The following is a 19,375-nucleotide window of genomic DNA, read 5'->3' as shown; positions in this document are numbered from 1 at the left end:
GAGCGGAGCCCGTTTTGAGCGGCCGGGGAGGACTTCAAGGCAGCGTAGAACGGCGGTGCCATGATGAGATAAGGAGACACCTATATTAGGGACAGTCGCAGGGAGATAGATCTCCTCTATCCATGCGCAGCAATAGGCCTGCAAATGTAAGCGACTTTAACCCGTCAGCAGCGCTCAAGTGAAGGCGAGAACACTGAAGCAACCTGTGCTGTGCTGTGAACTGTCATTCCCCTATGCTTTTGAGAGCGGAACAAGAGGGAAACACGCGAGCAGCGGGGGAAGCTTTCTGTGACTAACAGCTATACTGAAGGACATGATAAGGTGTCATAAGCTCTCTTGCTCCTGCATGGCCATGCGACTGGCGCCCATGAATTTAGAGGAATCCCACGGAGAAGGCGTTATTGCGCAAAGGCGTGTTAACGCCGAGGAAGAGTGCAGAGGGCCAAGCTATTATCACTCACATATCATGTTGGGAATAGGGGCACACTAGACCAGCTCTAAACATTGGACAGTGGCAGAGTGCGATGAGCCTACTCAGGACCTACACTGTGGGGGCGCTGGGAAACCGGCATGAAGTGCTAATCCCCCTAACAATTGGTCTAGGGGACTAGGGTAAATACACCGCATGGGTAAACTACGGATACGCTAACTGCCACTGGAGGCTGTAAGAGCGGATATATCAGGATAGCATCGTCACCCTCACCCCTGTAAGGTTGCGAGATGGATATCTCAGTATTCAGAGCCGAGTGATGTGGGCGATCCCGCTGCGCAGGGGTAGAGCAATAGTGCTACAGCTGTTAAGGTGTCGAAAATTGAAGAGAGGTGCGGAGCGCGTCTTGATTTGGACGCAGAGCTTGCAGTGTAGATTGGGCCCTGCTCAATTTCGACATAGTGCGCTGAAGATAGCATCAAGATGAGGCAGCCAGACACCCGTCAGCCAAAACTGACATTTGATCCCAAAAAATCCACGAGGCAGCAACAAGCTGAAGTAGATCTAGAAGGCGCATCCTCCCGGCAGGAACAACAACCAACGTCAGGAGACGACTTGAAATCGATATTGCTGGAGAGGAGGCAAGGCTTCGCGACTATTGCAGATAAAATGGATACGATGTCAACGAGTATGGATGCAATAGCTCGTAAGATTGAGGGCCACCAGACGTGCATCAAAGAGGCGGAAAATGTATCTCCAGTGTCGAAGACACCACCAACCAGGTGCAGAAAGCAACGGCGCAAATAGAGAAGTAGCTTAAAGTTATAGCGGCTAAAAACAAAGACATAGAAGCGCGGCTTCGCGACTATTGCAGATAAAATGGATACGATGTCAACGAGTATGGATGCAATAGCTCGTAAGATTGAGGGCCACCAGACGTGCATCAAAGAGGCGGAAAATGTATCTCCAGTGTCGAAGACACCACCAACCAGGTGCAGAAAGCAACGGCGCAAATAGAGAAGTAGCTTAAAGTTATAGCGGCTAAAAACAAAGACATAGAAGCGCGCAGTCGAAGAAATAACATAGAAGTCTTAGGCATACCGGAATGCACGAACACAGGCAAGATGGAGGAGTAAATAGAGAAATTGCTAACAACTGTGGTGGGTGCGGAATTACTATCCCCTCATTTTATAGTTGAAAGGGCACACAGAGCCCTTGGTCCACGACCGCCGCCGTGGAGCACTCCCAGGCCTATCATCGCCCCCTTGTTGAACTATAGGGACAGAGATGTTGCCTTACGTGTGGCCAGGGAGATAAAGCAATGAACTATGATTGCGTGCAGCCCGGTGGCAGTGGGCTCGCTTGCAGGAGCTGAGGGCTGCGATCGTGTACTCTGCGTTTTTAGCGCGCTGTCACGCAGATTTAAATGGTGACACGCATTTACTTTTAAAATTGCATTTCTTTTAACTCACCTGTACTGAAAATCCACAGGTACTTCTAACCTCCACTTTGCTTCCTAGGGGCCCGGTCGGGGCTGGCTGGCAGCTGATTTCACGCTAGGCTTCCAGCGCTAGTGGCCGCCATCTTAGGTTGGGCAGGTTCGCCCAACCCCACCCACGCCACTCCCCCCACGCTGCTCCTCCATTTAGGAGTGAGCTTCACGTCTCCCCAGCGATTGCGAGCAGCCCGGTGGCAGTGGGCTCGCTTGCAGGAGCTGAGGGCTGCGATCGTGTACTCTGCGTTTTTAGCGCGCTGTCACGCAGATTTAAATGGTGACACGCATTTACTTTTAAAATTGCATTTCTTTTAACTCACCTGTACTGAAAATCCACAGGTACTTCTAACCTCCACTTTGCTTCCTAGGGGCCCGGTCGGGGCTGGCTGGCAGCTGATTTCACGCTAGGCTTCCAGCGCTAGTGGCCGCCATCTTAGGTTGGGCAGGTTCGCCCAACCCCACCCACGCCACTCCCCCCACGCTGCTCCTCCATTTAGGAGTGAGCTTCACGTCTCCCCAGCGATTGCGAGCAGCCCGGTGGCAGTGGGCTCGCTTGCAGGAGCTGAGGGCTGCGATCGTGTACTCTGCGTTTTTAGCGCGCTGTCACGCAGATTTAAATGGTGACACGCATTTACTTTTAAAATTGCATTTCTTTTAACTCACCTGTACTGAAAATCCACAGGTACTTCTAACCTCCACTTTGCTTCCTAGGGGCCCGGTCGGGGCTGGCTGGCAGCTGATTTCACGCTAGGCTTCCAGCGCTAGTGGCCGCCATCTTAGGTTGGGCAGGTTCGCCCAACCCCACCCACGCCACTCCCCCCACGCTGCTCCTCCATTTAGGAGTGAGCTTCACGTCTCCCCAGCGATTGCGAGCAGCCCGGTGGCAGTGGGCTCGCTTGCAGGAGCTGAGGGCTGCGATCGTGTACTCTGCGTTTTTAGCGCGCTGTCACGCAGATTTAAATGGTGACACGCATTTACTTTTAAAATTGCATTTCTTTTAACTCACCTGTACTGAAAATCCACAGGTACTTCTAACCTCCACTTTGCTTCCTAGGGGCCCGGTCGGGGCTGGCTGGCAGCTGATTTCACGCTAGGCTTCCAGCGCTAGTGGCCGCCATCTTAGGTTGGGCAGGTTCGCCCAACCCCACCCACGCCACTCCCCCCACGCTGCTCCTCCATTTAGGAGTGAGCTTCACGTCTCCCCAGCGATTGCGAGCAGCCCGGTGGCAGTGGGCTCGCTTGCAGGAGCTGAGGGCTGCGATCGTGTACTCTGCGTTTTTAGCGCGCTGTCACGCAGATTTAAATGGTGACACGCATTTACTTTTAAAATTGCATTTCTTTTAACTCACCTGTACTGAAAATCCACAGGTACTTCTAACCTCCACTTTGCTTCCTAGGGGCCCGGTCGGGGCTGGCTGGCAGCTGATTTCACGCTAGGCTTCCAGCGCTAGTGGCCGCCATCTTAGGTTGGGCAGGTTCGCCCAACCCCACCCACGCCACTCCCCCCACGCTGCTCCTCCATTTAGGAGTGAGCTTCACGTCTCCCCAGCGATTGCGAGCAGCCCGGTGGCAGTGGGCTCGCTTGCAGGAGCTGAGGGCTGCGATCGTGTACTCTGCGTTTTTAGCGCGCTGTCACGCAGATTTAAATGGTGACACGCATTTACTTTTAAAATTGCATTTCTTTTAACTCACCTGTACTGAAAATCCACAGGTACTTCTAACCTCCACTTTGCTTCCTAGGGGCCCGGTCGGGGCTGGCTGGCAGCTGATTTCACGCTAGGCTTCCAGCGCTAGTGGCCGCCATCTTAGGTTGGGCAGGTTCGCCCAACCCCACCCACGCCACTCCCCCCACGCTGCTCCTCCATTTAGGAGTGAGCTTCACGTCTCCCCAGCGATTGCGAGCAGCCCGGTGGCAGTGGGCTCGCTTGCAGGAGCTGAGGGCTGCGATCGTGTACTCTGCGTTTTTAGCGCGCTGTCACGCAGATTTAAATGGTGACACGCATTTACTTTTAAAATTGCATTTCTTTTAACTCACCTGTACTGAAAATCCACAGGTACTTCTAACCTCCACTTTGCTTCCTAGGGGCCCGGTCGGGGCTGGCTGGCAGCTGATTTCACGCTAGGCTTCCAGCGCTAGTGGCCGCCATCTTAGGTTGGGCAGGTTCGCCCAACCCCACCCACGCCACTCCCCCCACACTGCTCCTCCATTTAAACGCCCCCCATGTGTCAGCGCAGCGGACGAGCGCAGCGGGTGCGCCGCAGGCGCGCCGGAGTCACGCCAGAGTCCAGCCCGTCTGCGCCCGTCCGCGGCAGGCCGGGGCTAGGGGCACCCCCCTATACCCACTTGCTGACATACTCTCCCTCCGACCTTCTTTCCCTATGGACGCCGCTTGGTACCATCAGCCCACACACTTCCAGCTTGTTGCAACATTTGTGCCTCTCTTCTAGCCCTTCATCTACCGCTCCCACTATTATATCAAGTCTCACCTATTTGTCCCATGACACATCCTCTGCTCTTCCCCCACACCCCGTCCCTCACAAGCCCACCTTTAACATCACGGCTGCGCTCCTTAACACCAGATCTGTAGTCAGCCATCAGTATGAGCTTTATGATTACCTTGATACCCATAATCCTAATCTTCTGTTTATAACAGAGACTTGGCTTAAGGCAGACTCCCTACCTAACGTCCTAGCAGCTCTTCCTCCCTCATACTCCATCGTTCGAGCAGATCGACCGGAGGGCAGAAGAGGCGGTGGAGTGGCCCTTATTGCCCATACCGATCATCACTTCCAGACTCTCCCCTGTCCCCCCATCCCCGAAGTTGACTGCCTGATTATTCGCTCTACTTCCCATGCCACTCCCCTAACTGCTGTCCTTATCTACCGCCCCCCCAACCCCACTCCCACCTTTGTTTCCTGTCTCCAGGACATCCTTGCAACCCTGGTCATCAACAACTCGTCCGTACTGGTCCTGGGTGACCTTAACTTTTGGCCCAACGACCCGGCCGAAAGTTCTCAATCTAAGGAGTTCACTGATCTAATGACCAGCCTTAACTTTACCTCCCATGTTCACAGTCCCACCCATGTGCATGGCCACTCTCTCGACCAGGTTTGGACCTTGAACATCCCCACCTCCCCTCCTGCTATATCCCCCTGCCCTTGGTCAGACCATTTTTTAATTTCCTTTTCCCTTGCCTTAACCCCAGTGCCTAAACTTTCTCTCCCCAAGAACACCTGGGTTAGGAAATGGGGCAAGGCAGACATGCCTTCTTTCCACTCATCCTTAGTTAACGCCTGTCCCGATCTCTCCGGCCTTGCCGCCCCGGATCAGTTGGCCATGATCGATGGATGGCTGACCTGTGCTGGCGAAGACTTCGCCCCCTTGAGGCGGATCACGGTTAAGCGAGCTCACGCCGCTAACCGTTGGTTCACCCCTGACCTCAAGGCAATGAAACTGGCCGCTCGCAGAGCAGAGCGCGTATGGAGAAGAAAATACTGCCCCTTGGAAAAATCCATCTACCTCTCCGTGCTTAAGACATACAAGCAGGGTATCCTGGATGCTAAGACCCTGTTCTATTCCAACAGGATACTAGCAGCGGAATCTCAAACCAAGGAGATTTTTGCCACAGTTCACGAACTTGCTTCGTCCAACAGAGCTGCGGCTTCTATTCTCCCCTCCCAACCGCTTTGCGACTCACTCAACAATTTCTTCGTTGACAAGGTCGCAAAGATTAAAGCTAACATTCCCCTCCCTTCCTCCACTTTCACCAACCCTTCCCCGCCCGCTATCACGTCTAAACTCACCTCCATTCCCCCCTTAACCAAGGCCACGCTCTTCCCCTTGCTTCACAAGGTAAAGTCAGGCTCCCCCCTTGACTTTGCCCCTGCTTACATCTTAAGAGAAATCTTCCTACACTGCCCCACTCCCCCCCTCACACTTTTGAACGACTCGCTCAGCAACGGAGCGGTCCCCTCTGCCCACAAATTCGCCGCCATCATCCCCATTCTAAAAAAACCTGGTGCAGATCCCTCTTCCCCCTCCAACTATCGTCCCATTTCCCTCCTGCCTTACTTGGGTAAAGTTCTAGAAGCCCACGTGACCAGCACCCTGAGCGCCTATGTGGAAGCCAACCACTGCCTCTCTACTAGGCAGGCGGGCTTCCGCCCCCTCCATTCCACCGAGAGGGTGGTGACCTCAGTGATGGACAGCCTACGCGAGGGCATTGACACCAACTGTCAGCAGGCCCTCATCCTTTTAGATCTGTCCGCCGCTTTTGACACGGTGGATCATTCCACTCTTCTCACCCGTGTCAAGGCGGCGGGCATCGAGGGCCTGGCCCTCGCCTGGCTTGAGTCCTTCCTGAGCGACAGGGCTCAGGCGGTTCATCTAGCTGGCTTCACCGCTGCTCCTCGCAGGGTTGCTTGTGGAGTCCCCCAAGGTTCCTCACTTTCCCCTCTTTTGTTTAATTTATACATCTATCCCCTAATTTTTATGTTACAGCAGCTCGAGGTCACGGTGTTTAATTACGCCGATGACCTCCAGCTAATCTTCAACCTCTCCCATTCCCCTTCCTCTTCCCTGAATGTCCAGTCCGTCATGTTGCTCATCCAAGACTGGATGAACTGCAACCACCTCAAACTCAATCCAGACAAGACGGAGTTAGTCTTGACCGGAGGTGGTTGCAGTCCCTGGTCCCCCTCCCACTGGCCTTCCTCACTTGGTGTCCCTCCGCTTCCTGTTCCCAAGGTCAAAACCCTTGGCATTCTTCTCAATTCCTCACTTTCCGTTCACTCACAGGTTTCCTCAGTTGTTTCCTCCTGTTTTTTTTCCCTTAGAACTATTAGGAAGATCTCTCGCTTTTTCTCTCTGCCTGCGTTAAAAGTCATAGTGATGGCCATGGTGCTCTCGCGCCTTGATTATGGTAATATCATCTACAATGGCGCCCCAGCCTACGCCATTCGCCGTCTGCAGCTAGTGCAGAACCAGGCTGCCCGCCTGATCCACGGCCTGCCTAAATTCCATCGGGTTACCCCCCTAATGCAGGCACTGCACTGGCTGCCGGTGAAAGAGCGAGCCCTGTTCAAACTCGGCTGTACTACATTCCAGGCCAAAATGGGCACCGCCCCGGAGTTCATCTGCTCCGCCATCAAACCCTACTCACCTGGCAGAGAGCTCCGTTCCTCCCATCAGGCCCTGCTGACCATCCCCCGTTTCCGTAAGAAAAAGGCCGGAGGAACAAAGTTTGCAGTCCTCGCCCCCGCGTTCTGGAACTCCCTCCCGACCGAACTCCGACTGACTTCCTCCTACATAGAGTTCCGGAAGGGTCTTAAAACTCTGCTCTTTGCCCAAGCCTACAAGGTCTGATCCCCTCCGCTCCTGCCATCCCCCTCGTAATCCTAAAGCGCCAAGAAACCGCTTGGTAGTAGTGCGCTATATAAATGTTTTTAAATTCAAATTCAAATTATGAGGGAATATCGTTTACAATGTACCCTGACTTTACGCTACATATACAGGAGGAAAGGCGTACATTTTTGGTGGTGAAACAAAAGCTGCAACAAGCACAAATCGGCTACGCCCTCCTGTATCCAGCTCGTCTCCGTATTACCCACCAAGGGACTCAAAAGTTTTCACAAAACCTCAACAAGTGGAAGAATTTCTCAAACAATTTCGTAAACAAAGAAGATAGACATCAACATCGGAGGACTCACCGCGCTCTCATTAGCTAGAAGCGGAATGAGTACCGCAGTAGAATAACTTTGACAGGAGATGGGAGATGTCTTACGGCCCATAGCCATAGCTACATTTGTGGAATTGTATTAGATTGCTGGATAAGACACTGTGCATATGAGTGCTACGGAACTGCTACTGATTGATCCCACGGAAGGCGGCGGAGTTTGTCTATAGCCGACCACCCTCGAAGTCGATCCAGGGACTAACAACGAGATGTTACATACCGGATCTGACGAGGGGTACTCGTGGGCCACCCAGCTGCATGGCCCCACCTGGGAATGCCCCACTACTGTTCTTAACTTGCTTTTGTTTTTCTATATTCTCCTCTCAAGTTCGAATTGGGAGGGGTTAAATCTAATTGTTACAATGGAGGAGTTGAGGGCTGTTGGGGAGGGGGAGGATATTTACGACTGGCATGATTGGGATGCTTCCATGGGTGGGGGAGATAAAGGGATGGGAGTTATGAGGTCACAGTGATTCAAATGCGAGTACTGTTTTACATTTGTATATCTCTTTAACTATGAGAACTTGGGGGTATATATATCCACAATGCACCGATCAGATAGGTACAAGAAGGTACAATGGCACAGGAGGATAGCACCACAGTAAGGGTGTTGTCCCAGGAACGTTTGGGGCCTGGGAGACCCAAGAAAGCGGAGGCAGGTGCTGGCTTATCTAGACAGGCAACAGATAAACTTTGCTTTGCTGCAGGAAACCCACCTTAATCCCAGAGTCACACACACCTTCGCAAGCAAGTGGGTGAGTTGTAGACTCTTCTCCTCTTACTCCCCCTATGCCCACGGCACAACAATACTCTTTAAAAAACAAACCAGGTTCGAATGAGCGGGAGAGATAGAGGATCCCCATGGCAGGTATATTGTTGCGTGGGGTCGCCTGGGTAGAGATTCCGTGACGCTTGCAAACTGCTATGGTCCTAACGCGGATAGTCCAGACTTCTTTACGGAACTGTGATGCAAAATTCTGACGGTTGGTTCCACTCACATAATCTGGGGGGGACTTCAACGTCTCATTAAATCCACACCAGGACAGATCTAACGTGGCAACACATCACTATACGGGCAGGAAGCACTGCGGGGTATAATTGAGGAAGGTGGGCTGATTGATAGCTGGAGACACACGCATACGCAGGTACAGGAGGGCACACACTTCACATCCTAGAGGGACATGGGCAAGTATTGATTACTGTCTACTTTCGAGTGGCCCGGGGTCAGCTATATGCAGTGTGATGCACTTGGCTAGGACATTCTCCGATCATTGTCCCGTAAAGGTATCGTTCACTCCACCGGGTTATAATAGTCCTAGGCAGACCTGGAGAATGCAGCCTATGGCCCTGTTAGATATAGTCTTTCAAGCGGAATTGGGGGAGGAAACTAAAGATTTCTTTATTAGAAACAAGGGTTCAGTGGATAGTGTCGAATTGATATGGGAGGCTTTTAAAGTGACGATAAGAGGCGTTTGTATCTCCAAGAGCTTTGGGGTATTAAAAGATATACGGACCACATTACAAACCTTAGAACGAGAATTATGGGGCCAGGAGAGACGGATGACTCGTGGGGAGATGGGACACGTACAAAAGTACTTCCGGGAGAGAATCTCCGAATATGAAGACGCTGCGCAGAGGATGTCGAAATTTAAGGGACACTACTGGGTAGCCCGCAGGGGAGAGACCGGGCAAAGCGCTAGCAGAAGTGACGAGATGTCCCTGCTTCAACACTCATATATTAGAGATACAGGGACCTAGCGGCTTACTGCAACGTGATTCATTAACCATTCTGGACACATTTGTCACATATTACAGAAGATATACTCATCTCAGAGACGCGGCTCCCTTGATCTAGATGACTTTGTAGGTGAGGTAGCACTTGGCTGGCTTAGTGATTCACAACGGGAATTACTTAGTCTCCCATTTAAAATAGATGAGATCAGGGAAGCAATAATGCAACTAAAGAATGGGAAAGCGCCTGGTTCAGACGGACTGCCGGCTGAATTTTATAAAAGCTACATTGGCATCATGGCGCTGGTGTTAAAGGACGTGTATGAGGAATCCCTAGAGGTAGGGATACTACCCCCCTGGATGAGGGAAGCAATAGTTATGTAATTGCTAAAGCCAGGGAAACCCCCTGAATCTTGCGACTCCTATCGGCCACGCCACTCGCAGCGATGGTAATCTTTCCGCACCGGTCTGGTGCATCCCGCAAACGAAGGATGCGATGACTCTGGCAGCAGCAACAGGCGCTGCGCCGATCTCTGCCTTCGTAGCGGTGGGAATTTCCTTGCACTGTCGGGGATGCGCTCCGCAAGCGAGCAATGCGACAAAACTTGCAGAAAGTCCTTAAAAGCTTGGTTTCCAGCTTCTCAACACAGGTACAACTTCCAGAGGCACCACAACTGGTCCAAGCACTCTAGGAAGGACAGAACTCTCTCAGCAGAGTTCTCAGGGAAGCTGGGGGTGAAGACCTTTTGTTCCTGAGACTTCTTAAGAGGGAGCCAGCTCTTCTCAGGCCCTTGGAGATTCCTTCAAGCAAGGGGACACAGCACCAAAAGCAAAATCCTTCCCCTCTCCTTGGCAGCAAAGCAACAGCAGGTCAGTCCAGCAGAGCAACAGCAGGACAGTCTTCCTTCTTCAGTTTCAGCTTTCTCCTTGGCAGAGGTTCCTTCTTGATTCCAGGATGATCTAATTTTCTGTAGTCAGGGTTCCTGTACTTATACCCCTGAAAGTCTTTGATCCCTTTGTGCAGGAGGGCTCTGAGCCCGGTCTGAGCCAGTTCTGGGTGTTCCTTGAGCACTTTGTTTTCCTGGCCTCTCCTTTCCTTTCAGGGAGAGGGGCAGGGTGGTCAGCCACCCAGCAGGAGGTGGAGCCAGCATTGTGAAAGGCAGGCACAGCCCTATTCAGTCCCAGGTGCTATCCCCTCCCACCACTCAAGATGCAGATGCAGTCATTCAGCCTAGGGCTGACTCAGCCAGCCTCCTGGGGCTCCCAGTCCCTGTCACTCTCAAACCAGACAGACAATTCACAAACAGGCCAAGGCACACAGAAGGGTCAGACAAGAGACCAGCAACTTTTTAAAAGTGCTGTTCTCAAACACAGATTTAAAAACAACCTTTCCTAAAAGATGTGTTATTAAATTCTGAGTTCAGGGATACCAGCCTTTTATGTCCTATCTTGCTCCTATGGGAAGATATACTGGTAGCCACTGTAGCCAGCATCCCCCATGATAGCCTATGGGGCAAGATAGCCTTACAATAGTAAAAAACGAAAATGGCAGTAATTCACTACCAGAGCATGTCGCCTGCAAAAGTACATGCTCTACCTTTCACATACACTGCACCCTGCCCAAGGGGGTACCTTGGGCCTTCCATAGGGGTGACCAATGTGTTCAGAAAGGGAAGTCTTAGGCCTGGCCAGTGGGGACGCTGACCAGGAGGACACAGCAGTTCACAGACTGCACACAGGCACTGTGGTGGCAGGCCTGAGACACCATTTTAGAGCTACTCATGTGGGTGGCACAATCAGTGCTGCAGGCCCACTAGTAGCATTTGTTTTCACCAGCCCTGGCACACTCAGTGCACTTTAATAGGGACTTCTTGGTGACACAAATATGCCAATCATGGATAACCAATCCCAATATCAATTTAGACAGGGAGCACGCGCACTTTGACACTGAACAGCAGTGACAAACTGCCCAAAGCATCTAAAACAGCAAAAACGAAATCCAGCACAGCAAAAATACAGGAGGTAGAGGCAAAAAGATAGGGGGAAACCACGCCAAAGATGCGAGGTTCAACACTCACGAAATCCCATTCGCTGCAGTGTTCCTTGATGCCTCCAAGGCATTTGACTCGGTGGAGTGGGATACTATTCTGAATCTTACAGCGGATGGGATTCCCACCCCTAAATCTATCCTGGCTTAAACTACTGTATCATCAACCTGCTGCTAAGATACTGATAAATGGTCATGTGTCCCAACCACTTGTCAACCCCAGGGGCACCCGTCAGAGGTGTCTGCTTTCCCCGCTTTTGTTTGCTCTTGCTGTAGAGCCGCTGGCTGCTAGACTTCGTCAGTTACAACAAGATAAGGCATTTTGCTGCTGTCTAAGGCAAATATTAATATCACTATATGCTGATGACATGGCGCTGTACGTCAGAGATCCTCAACATAATATCAACCCCTTATTGCGCGAATTTATACAATTCAGCAGATTATCTGGAGTTAGCATCAACTGGGGTAAATCTCAAGTCTTCCCCCTCACACCAGGGGTGACTCAGTTTCCTCTAGACTTCCCACTAGCATGGTGCGATACAGACCTATGATATCTAGGCACACAGATTACCAAGGATAGAGATGAAGTTATAAGAGTGAATTATGGTACAGCTATAACACGACTACATACTAACGTCACACGGTGGATTTCCTTAACCCTATCATTGGCGGAGCGGGCATCCCTTATCAAAATGGTCATACTTCCTCCATTTCTTTATTTATTCCTCAATATCCCCTGTCTTCCTGGACGGCATTTTTTTAAAGACATTACGCTCTGAATTAATTAGACTGCTCTGGGGGAAGAAACAATCCAGACTCAAGTGGTTGATATTAACCAGGCCGCAAGCGCATTATGCCTACTATTGGGTGCACCCCCTCGGTATATGCCGCAAATAGCAGTTTAAGATTGGCTTGCAGATCCAATTCCACTGAATGGGCTGATACATGGGCATATGCGCTCCTGTACAATGCCACCTACTACTATCACCAGTACGATAGATGCCTGGAACCAGATAACCTCCCTTCTGGCCATGCCTCTCCTTTATTCCCCTCAACTTCCATTGTCTCATCACCCTAGTCTATCTCTATTACAGGAACAGGGATTTTGAGGCTTATGCAAGGGGGCTCACATTGATACATGGGGAGACCTGTTTCACGAGGGGTCAACTCATTTTGCACCTTGGAGCATTTTCTACAAGGGGTACATTACACACCCTTAGATGATTCCTGAATGTACGGCTAAGGCAGAGAATGTGCTCAACCCTCCCCTACTTCCCACAGGAGCCAGAACACTGAATACCATTACACCAAATGCTGCGATACACTGACGGAAAGCACCTGGTCTCAGGTTTGTACAACACCATACGCATGCACAGGGAAGGACTTCCTAACCCAGCAAGGATGCACTGGGGTGAAGAATGAGGGTGGGAAATTACTGACGACCTGTGGCAGTATTGCTGTCTACAAACAGCAGAGATCTCGGCTAGCTGCAGGCTGAGAGTGATACATTATAAGTATCTACACCGCCTATATTATACCCTGATGAAGAAATATAGATTCAAGCTCACTGAGACTGATAGGTGCGAGCACTGCCAACAGCCGGGGGCGGGATTCTTACATCTGGCCTGGGAATGTCGGAGGATACAGGAATTCTGGGACCAGGTGTTCATGGCACTTGAGAAAATGATATCTGATAGCCTGGTACGAGATCCATTGCTTGCCCTTCTTGGGTACACGGCACAGATATCCAAAACATACAGGAAATTCCTAGCTATATCGTTATTATTAGCTAAACGGAGGGTGGCCTGTAGATAGGGGAGGGGTCGAGCCCCGAAATTTAAGGATTGGTTGGCAGACCTCATATATTGTCAGGAGCAGACAACCACATTTGCTGAACTGTTGCCACATGCCTCCAAACCAAAAGACATATGGGGATCATTACAAGGTTATCTACTATCACAGACTTCAGACAACACAACTACCACGATACTAAATGATGCATGAGTAATATGGGAAATGTTTTGAGACATATCCCTTGCGTAAGTCCAGTGCATGCGTAGCTTGGTGGGCCTGAACGAACAAGAGGAACTTAGCACCATTGCAGATAAAAAGGTATTGCTTACGTATGTATCTAGCGCTTAGGCCCTGAGATAGCCCACTTATGCCACTGAATTGAGTACCCATGGAGTCCTGTGTCATTATTTTGTCACTCATTGTACTATGTCATTCATTGTATTGCCTTATGTAAGGTGTTGAAGACGGACTATGTACTGGAAGAGACTACCAACGGTATGTTATAAATCACTGTGTAATATACTGAATTGTACTACTGTAATGTACTTAAAACCAAATAATAAAATACATTTTTAAAAAAAACATAAACACTGAAATTCACCAGTTAAAGTTAATAGTATAGCTCATGCTAACACTATGCACAGTGTTATCATCAGTAACAACCACATCCCTAAGTGTTGGGGGCTACAGGGCTAGGCCCATTGCCTCCTTCACCCCTCCAGCTCCCCTGCCTGCACCCATCTTAGGAGCCGGCAGGCACCGGATGCATTCTTTTGCTCGCACTCTGCTTCTTTTTTGCTTCCACTAGGAGGGAGCAATCCTATCTTGCCTTCTACTGCCTGGTGGGAGCCACTCTGCAGCAAGAAACAACAGTGTTCTAGAGGATGGGGTCCCCACATGTTTCAGAGAGAGAGGCCTATGCTCCTTCCCCAAACATATATGCATCAGGCCCCAGAGGCCGGGGTCCCCCGGGGTAATTTCATGGCTGGGAGATAAAGGCCTAACGTCCCCACCCCTAATAAATTTGATGTGGCCCAGGGCATGGGGACCTGGGGCTTTTGGATGGCTTTGGGAGGGTGACACACATTTCTAATCAATGTGCTGACTCGCTACACCCTGGCCCACTGGCATTTTATTTGTAAAGGACCAGAACTCGCCCTTTTTAGAAAAAATGTACAGTGGTAGAGTTGAAAATATATACATTACCCAGGAGTCGGGGGCTCTGTGAGCCCCAAACAAGGCCTAGAGGGTTAGATTATCTCTATCCTGCTGGCCTATATGTTTTTTTAATGTTTTTTGTATCAGGACACATGTCTGAGCCCCAAAGTCTTAAAAAGGCATCATTGGTGATGTGAGGCAGCCATTCAGATCTTATATTTTGATCTGCTGGTCCCATTTTTACATACGTTTTGCACCATAATTTCTAAAAATCTACTGAAAGGATTTACACCAGATCACAAAAAGCATGCTTTCTGTGGAAAGGTCTACTTTCTGCCAAATTTGCTGTAATTCCGTTCAGCAGTTGCAAGTGGAAACGTGTTTTGAGAACCCTTTTTTATCGGCCCCTGCTTGACAGATCAGGCCACAACTTTCCAGAAAGAGGCTGAGTTGGCTTGAACCCCCTGTTTTGTGGAAAGTTTCATGAAGATTCGTCAGATGTCATCCAACTTATTAGCAAGCCAAAAAATCTATTCCCTATGGAATCCCGGTCATAACTATAACTACACTGAGTAATCTATCTATATATGTATATTAGCAATCTTTTGGCACTAGCTCATCTTGAGGTGTTCATTTATGAGTTAGGACATTTCAGACATTTTTGTTGTAGTTTACACTTTAAAAGTTATTGATCAAATATACTTAGTGATGCATTTTTTGGCCCCATGTGGTCCCCACAAAAGTCAGTTAGTGTAGATAACTCTGACAAATCTAATGTAACAAAAGTTCAATCAGCCTGTTTAAAGTATGGTCAAATTCTGAACGAAAAAGACAAACTCATGAAAGAAACTTCATGGACACAATTTTCATTACATGGTGGGCAAATAAAAAACAAAAATTACAGCAGCATTAAAATTGCATGATTCATAATAAAAAAAAATAAGGAGAATGAACATAAAAAAAGAATGGGTTACCATAGTCTGTGTCTCCATTGCTTAATCTGTAACAAAATAAATGCCAGAGTTCTCGTCAGGAGGACAATGCAGGTCGCACAACTCGTTACACCTGAAAGCGCTGCCAATGACAGTAGAAAAACAGCACCACCATGTGGCAGACTGTCATAAGTGCAGGTGTTGACAATTAAGTGCAGTTGTCGAGCACCGGAATGCACTGGCTCAAATTAAGCACTGACCAGGACCTGATTGTGAATCAGAGACTGGAGTGGAAAATGAGGATGAGAAGGAGATTGCCTACTAAACAAAGTAATTTGAACAGATATTGTCAAGCAATGGTGATGGATCAAAAAGAATAGCATGGGAAGGTATAGAGATGGAGGGGAAACTGTGGACAAAATACTATGTTGAAAACAGGAATGGTACAGATTGGAAGAGGCAGTTTACATGTGTCGGAAGGGGAGGGAACAGAGACAAGAAATGGGGTAATAGGGATCAAGTCGCATTTACACAGGTGAGACAGAGCGGGCATGTAAAAAGAGGATTATGGGAGATGTGCCCCTTAAATTAAGGAAAAAAGGAAAAAGTTGGCAAGGACATCCATAAAAAAGGCATAGGTAAAGAATGGTTTGGCAAATCCAAAATAACAATAACAATTTATATTGCATTTGTCAAGCCGGATTTTTTAGATGTTCAAAATGTTAAGCTGACAGTTATCAGAATAACATAGAATGCCAATGATTTTCAGAAGCACTTTGGTTGAAAGTATAGGGGTACTGAGGCCCCAAAAAGTGAATTTGCATAACTTTTGTCAACAACTTAAAAAGATAACTAATTTATATTTTTCTTCCATTAACATTTTCAGTCATCCACTGTAAATAGACCTAGTACAGTTTCTATGGGTCTGAGGGGAATGTCTACATTTGCAACAAAAACAAAACAAAAAACAATCCATAAATGAGAGCTTTAGTCATTTTTCTTAACGTTGAAATTATTAACAATTTGTAATAACTTGTGACTTACTCTTTTCTACTTCAGGCTTTAACCGTTTATTTTTTATGAGTATTTTCTTCTTAAGTTCATTGGGGGATGGTAACGGCCGGCCTGGCTCAAGCTGCAACAGAAAGAAAAAGAGGAATGCACAAAAGCAAGAATAATCTTCCTTTATTTGCATGCTGAAATCATTACTCCTAAGCATAGTCTATACAACTCGACAGCAAAAACATATTCAGAAAGATTTCACTGTTGCCAGTCCCCATTTGCACAGTTTTGGATTACATTGACTATTATGTATACACTGATGAGATTGAAAATGTGTCCTTAAATTTGCATTGAATATTGTTTATGCTCTTTTTCGGAAATACAAATGTTGCAGTAAAAGTATGGCGTATGTAATCTAGCCCAGTGTGGTTTCTTCAATGCATTTTGCATTACCTGACCAATCGTAACAATTAGTAATAGAAGAACAAGTGACTTACCTTTGGAAATGCTCTTTCTGGTTGAGACTCTATCTAAGTGCCACACTAGATCCAAAAGCAGTTTCTTTCTGGACTCCCTTTACACATCAGAAACAGGCCATGAACTAATTGGAGGTACTGGTATGCAGATCTCCAATATGGGACTTTTTAAGATGTTGAAAAGAGACCACTCCACAGAACAGGTGGACTGGAGGGCAATAGGGAATCTGTGCTTCAATAGAGTATCCACCGGAGAGAGTGTTACTGGAGGTAAGTTACTTATTGTCTTGATGGATACTTCTAACCACAGATTCCTAACCTTTAAAATAAATACCAAAGCAGTACTTCCCAAGGTGGAATGTTTGTGGTGTGGGCCCAGACTAAAAAGCCCTGTGGGACTGAATGGGCGAAATGCCGTTCCTGTTGAACCTCGCTGTCAAGGCAAATGCTTCATGAACGTGGTCACTTACAGATGTGAGGAACAGGCACTCCACATGCCAATACAGTGGTAGCAGCCTTGACTCTGGTGGAGGAAGCCCTGAGTGCCACCGGAGTCTACTTCTTGACCAGTGCATAGCAGATCTCAATGTAGAGGATTATCCACCTCCACAAAGTCAGTTTTCTGTACCAAATAACCTCTGCTTTCCTCTGAAATCCCCCAAAAAGCTGTTTATCATCCTGATGGCTTTTGGTGCAATCAATATTAAAGTTTAGAGTGGATCAAACTGATTTGCGTCTCTCCGACTCTTTCGAGGGAAGAGTAAATAATGTTGAGAGGATGATGAATTTACCAACATTAAAAGGAGTCAATGGCGGGGTGGTGAAAGGAGGCTGCACCGAAAGATCCAGGAGCTCACTCATGCAATGAACTGAAGTGGACCCTGGCACTGCCTTTAGCTGAGTTTCTGGAGGAGATCCGGAAAGGACAAAATTGATGAGGGAACTTTTCTGACATGTGTTGAAAAGGCCAAGGAGTATGCCACGTTGTGGCTTTCTTTGAAGAAGCGCTCTAGGGTGGAATATGCTCCAAAAAGGCAAGATCCATCAAAAGACATATATATATGGGATGCCTGAACATCACCAGAAAAGCCTTTAGATGTCATCCCCTTATGGTGACGGAGCACCACCCTAACGCCAACTGCTTACCCAAAACAATTGGTTGCGTCTAGGCCAGCCTGACATACATCTTTGGCTGCATCGTGACCATTTTGAGCAGTTTGAGCCAGGGAGGAACTTCACCTGGACTGCTAGCAAGATCTATCTGACCATGTCCCAGAGTACTTGTGTATAACATCCAAATAGGCAACTTGCTAACTTGCATTGACTGACCTTGAAGCTAAGTTAGTGGAAGAAAACATTTGTTTACCAAATGACTCAAATCATTTTGTTTCCCTGTCTAGCTTGGGGAGGGATGTATCACAAGAAATTAATTGGGAATTTCCTTGCTGTTGAAAGTTAGACCACCAGACTCTCTGGAGAAGGGTGGTGAGTCAAAGATTCAGGTTCACTTGCCCCTGTTTATTGGAGGGCATGAGCCAGGCTTAGACCAAATGCCCATCAATGTATCAGTTAGGGCCAAACTGAACTGCAGTAAGGGCCCAAAGCAAGACTAACCAGTCTGTAAACTTCAATAAGAACATTTGTTTTGACTTCTACAGAAGGATGTTGTAGATATAGAGCCACAGAAGCATGTTTAATCACTAGAGTGAGGGAAGCTCTTTCTTCTGTTGGTGGCTCAGGAGGGAATCAAACCAGTAATAAGGGAAGAATCCAGCTCTCTGGCTTCCTGTAAGTCCATGGACAAAGTTTCATTATCATGATGTTGTGAAAATCATCCCCATCATCTCCATCGTCATTTCCTAGTGGAGGCTAACTCTGATGAGAATCTGAACCAAAATACTGATGGAGCAACTGAGGATGGCTCTGTGATAGAAGCAATTTTTGTCAGAATCTGACTGTACAGGAAAAAAGTGTATTAAAATAATATCTGGATGAGACCTGGCCCTGGGCTGAGATGAATTCGGCCATGGTGCAACGGTGCCTGCAGTGGCACATGGCATTCAATTGTATGCCAGAGCAGGGGAGAGTTCAGGGATACGTCATATTGTTGTAAATTTGACACATCCCTTTGCTTCAAAAGAAACGCAGTGGGGTGCAGCCAAATGGCTTGCGGCACCGCACTGCATTACTCACTTGTAAATATGGCCTAGTTTTAGGCTGCTGGTATTCCAGCACACTGATAGCTTTACAGCAGAGTAGGATATTGTTGTTGATGTGTTTGGAGGCTGTATCCACTGTATCTAAAGCACAATAAATGTTTGCATTAGTTAAACCTTGCCTTCCTCAACAATTTTTGCAGGCGTTTTCTCAAAGGGGTCTGATGTAGATGTTAGCAACTCTTCCAATTTTCCCCATTGATCCCTGTCGTACCTGGTTGTGAGGCCATGGAGTTGGCTACATACCAATGTGTGGCTGCTCCAAAAGCCACACATTTCCCAGCCCATCCATCTTTTTTTTCTCCTGGTCTGCTGGAAGAGTATCCCCTATGCCTTGCATGAGATCCCTTTTGCATGTA

At 48.3% G+C, this 19,375-nt stretch overlaps 1 protein-coding gene across 5 annotated transcripts in view; it reads right to left on the bottom strand.

Moving 5' to 3' along the window:
• The window catches only part of PLCB4 (phospholipase C beta 4), a 1,177,624-nt gene that overhangs the window by 296,250 nt on the left and 861,999 nt on the right, over positions 1 to 19,375 (bottom strand). For all 5 annotated transcript variants that reach the window (XM_086927702.1, XM_086927703.1, XM_086927699.1 and 2 more), the window contains one exon: positions 16,367 to 16,457. In XM_086927702.1, the coding sequence (XP_086783828.1) occupies positions 16,367 to 16,457 (91 nt within the window). The remainder of the gene's footprint in view (positions 1 to 16,366; positions 16,458 to 19,375) is intronic.

The sequence above is a fragment of the Lissotriton vulgaris genome, chromosome 6 (genome assembly GCF_964263255.1).
Source record: "Lissotriton vulgaris chromosome 6, aLisVul1.2, whole genome shotgun sequence".
Lineage (NCBI taxonomy): Eukaryota > Metazoa > Chordata > Amphibia > Caudata > Salamandridae > Lissotriton > Lissotriton vulgaris.
The sequence above is the reverse complement of the archived record's forward strand: the minus strand, read 5'-3'. Positions and strand labels throughout refer to the sequence as shown.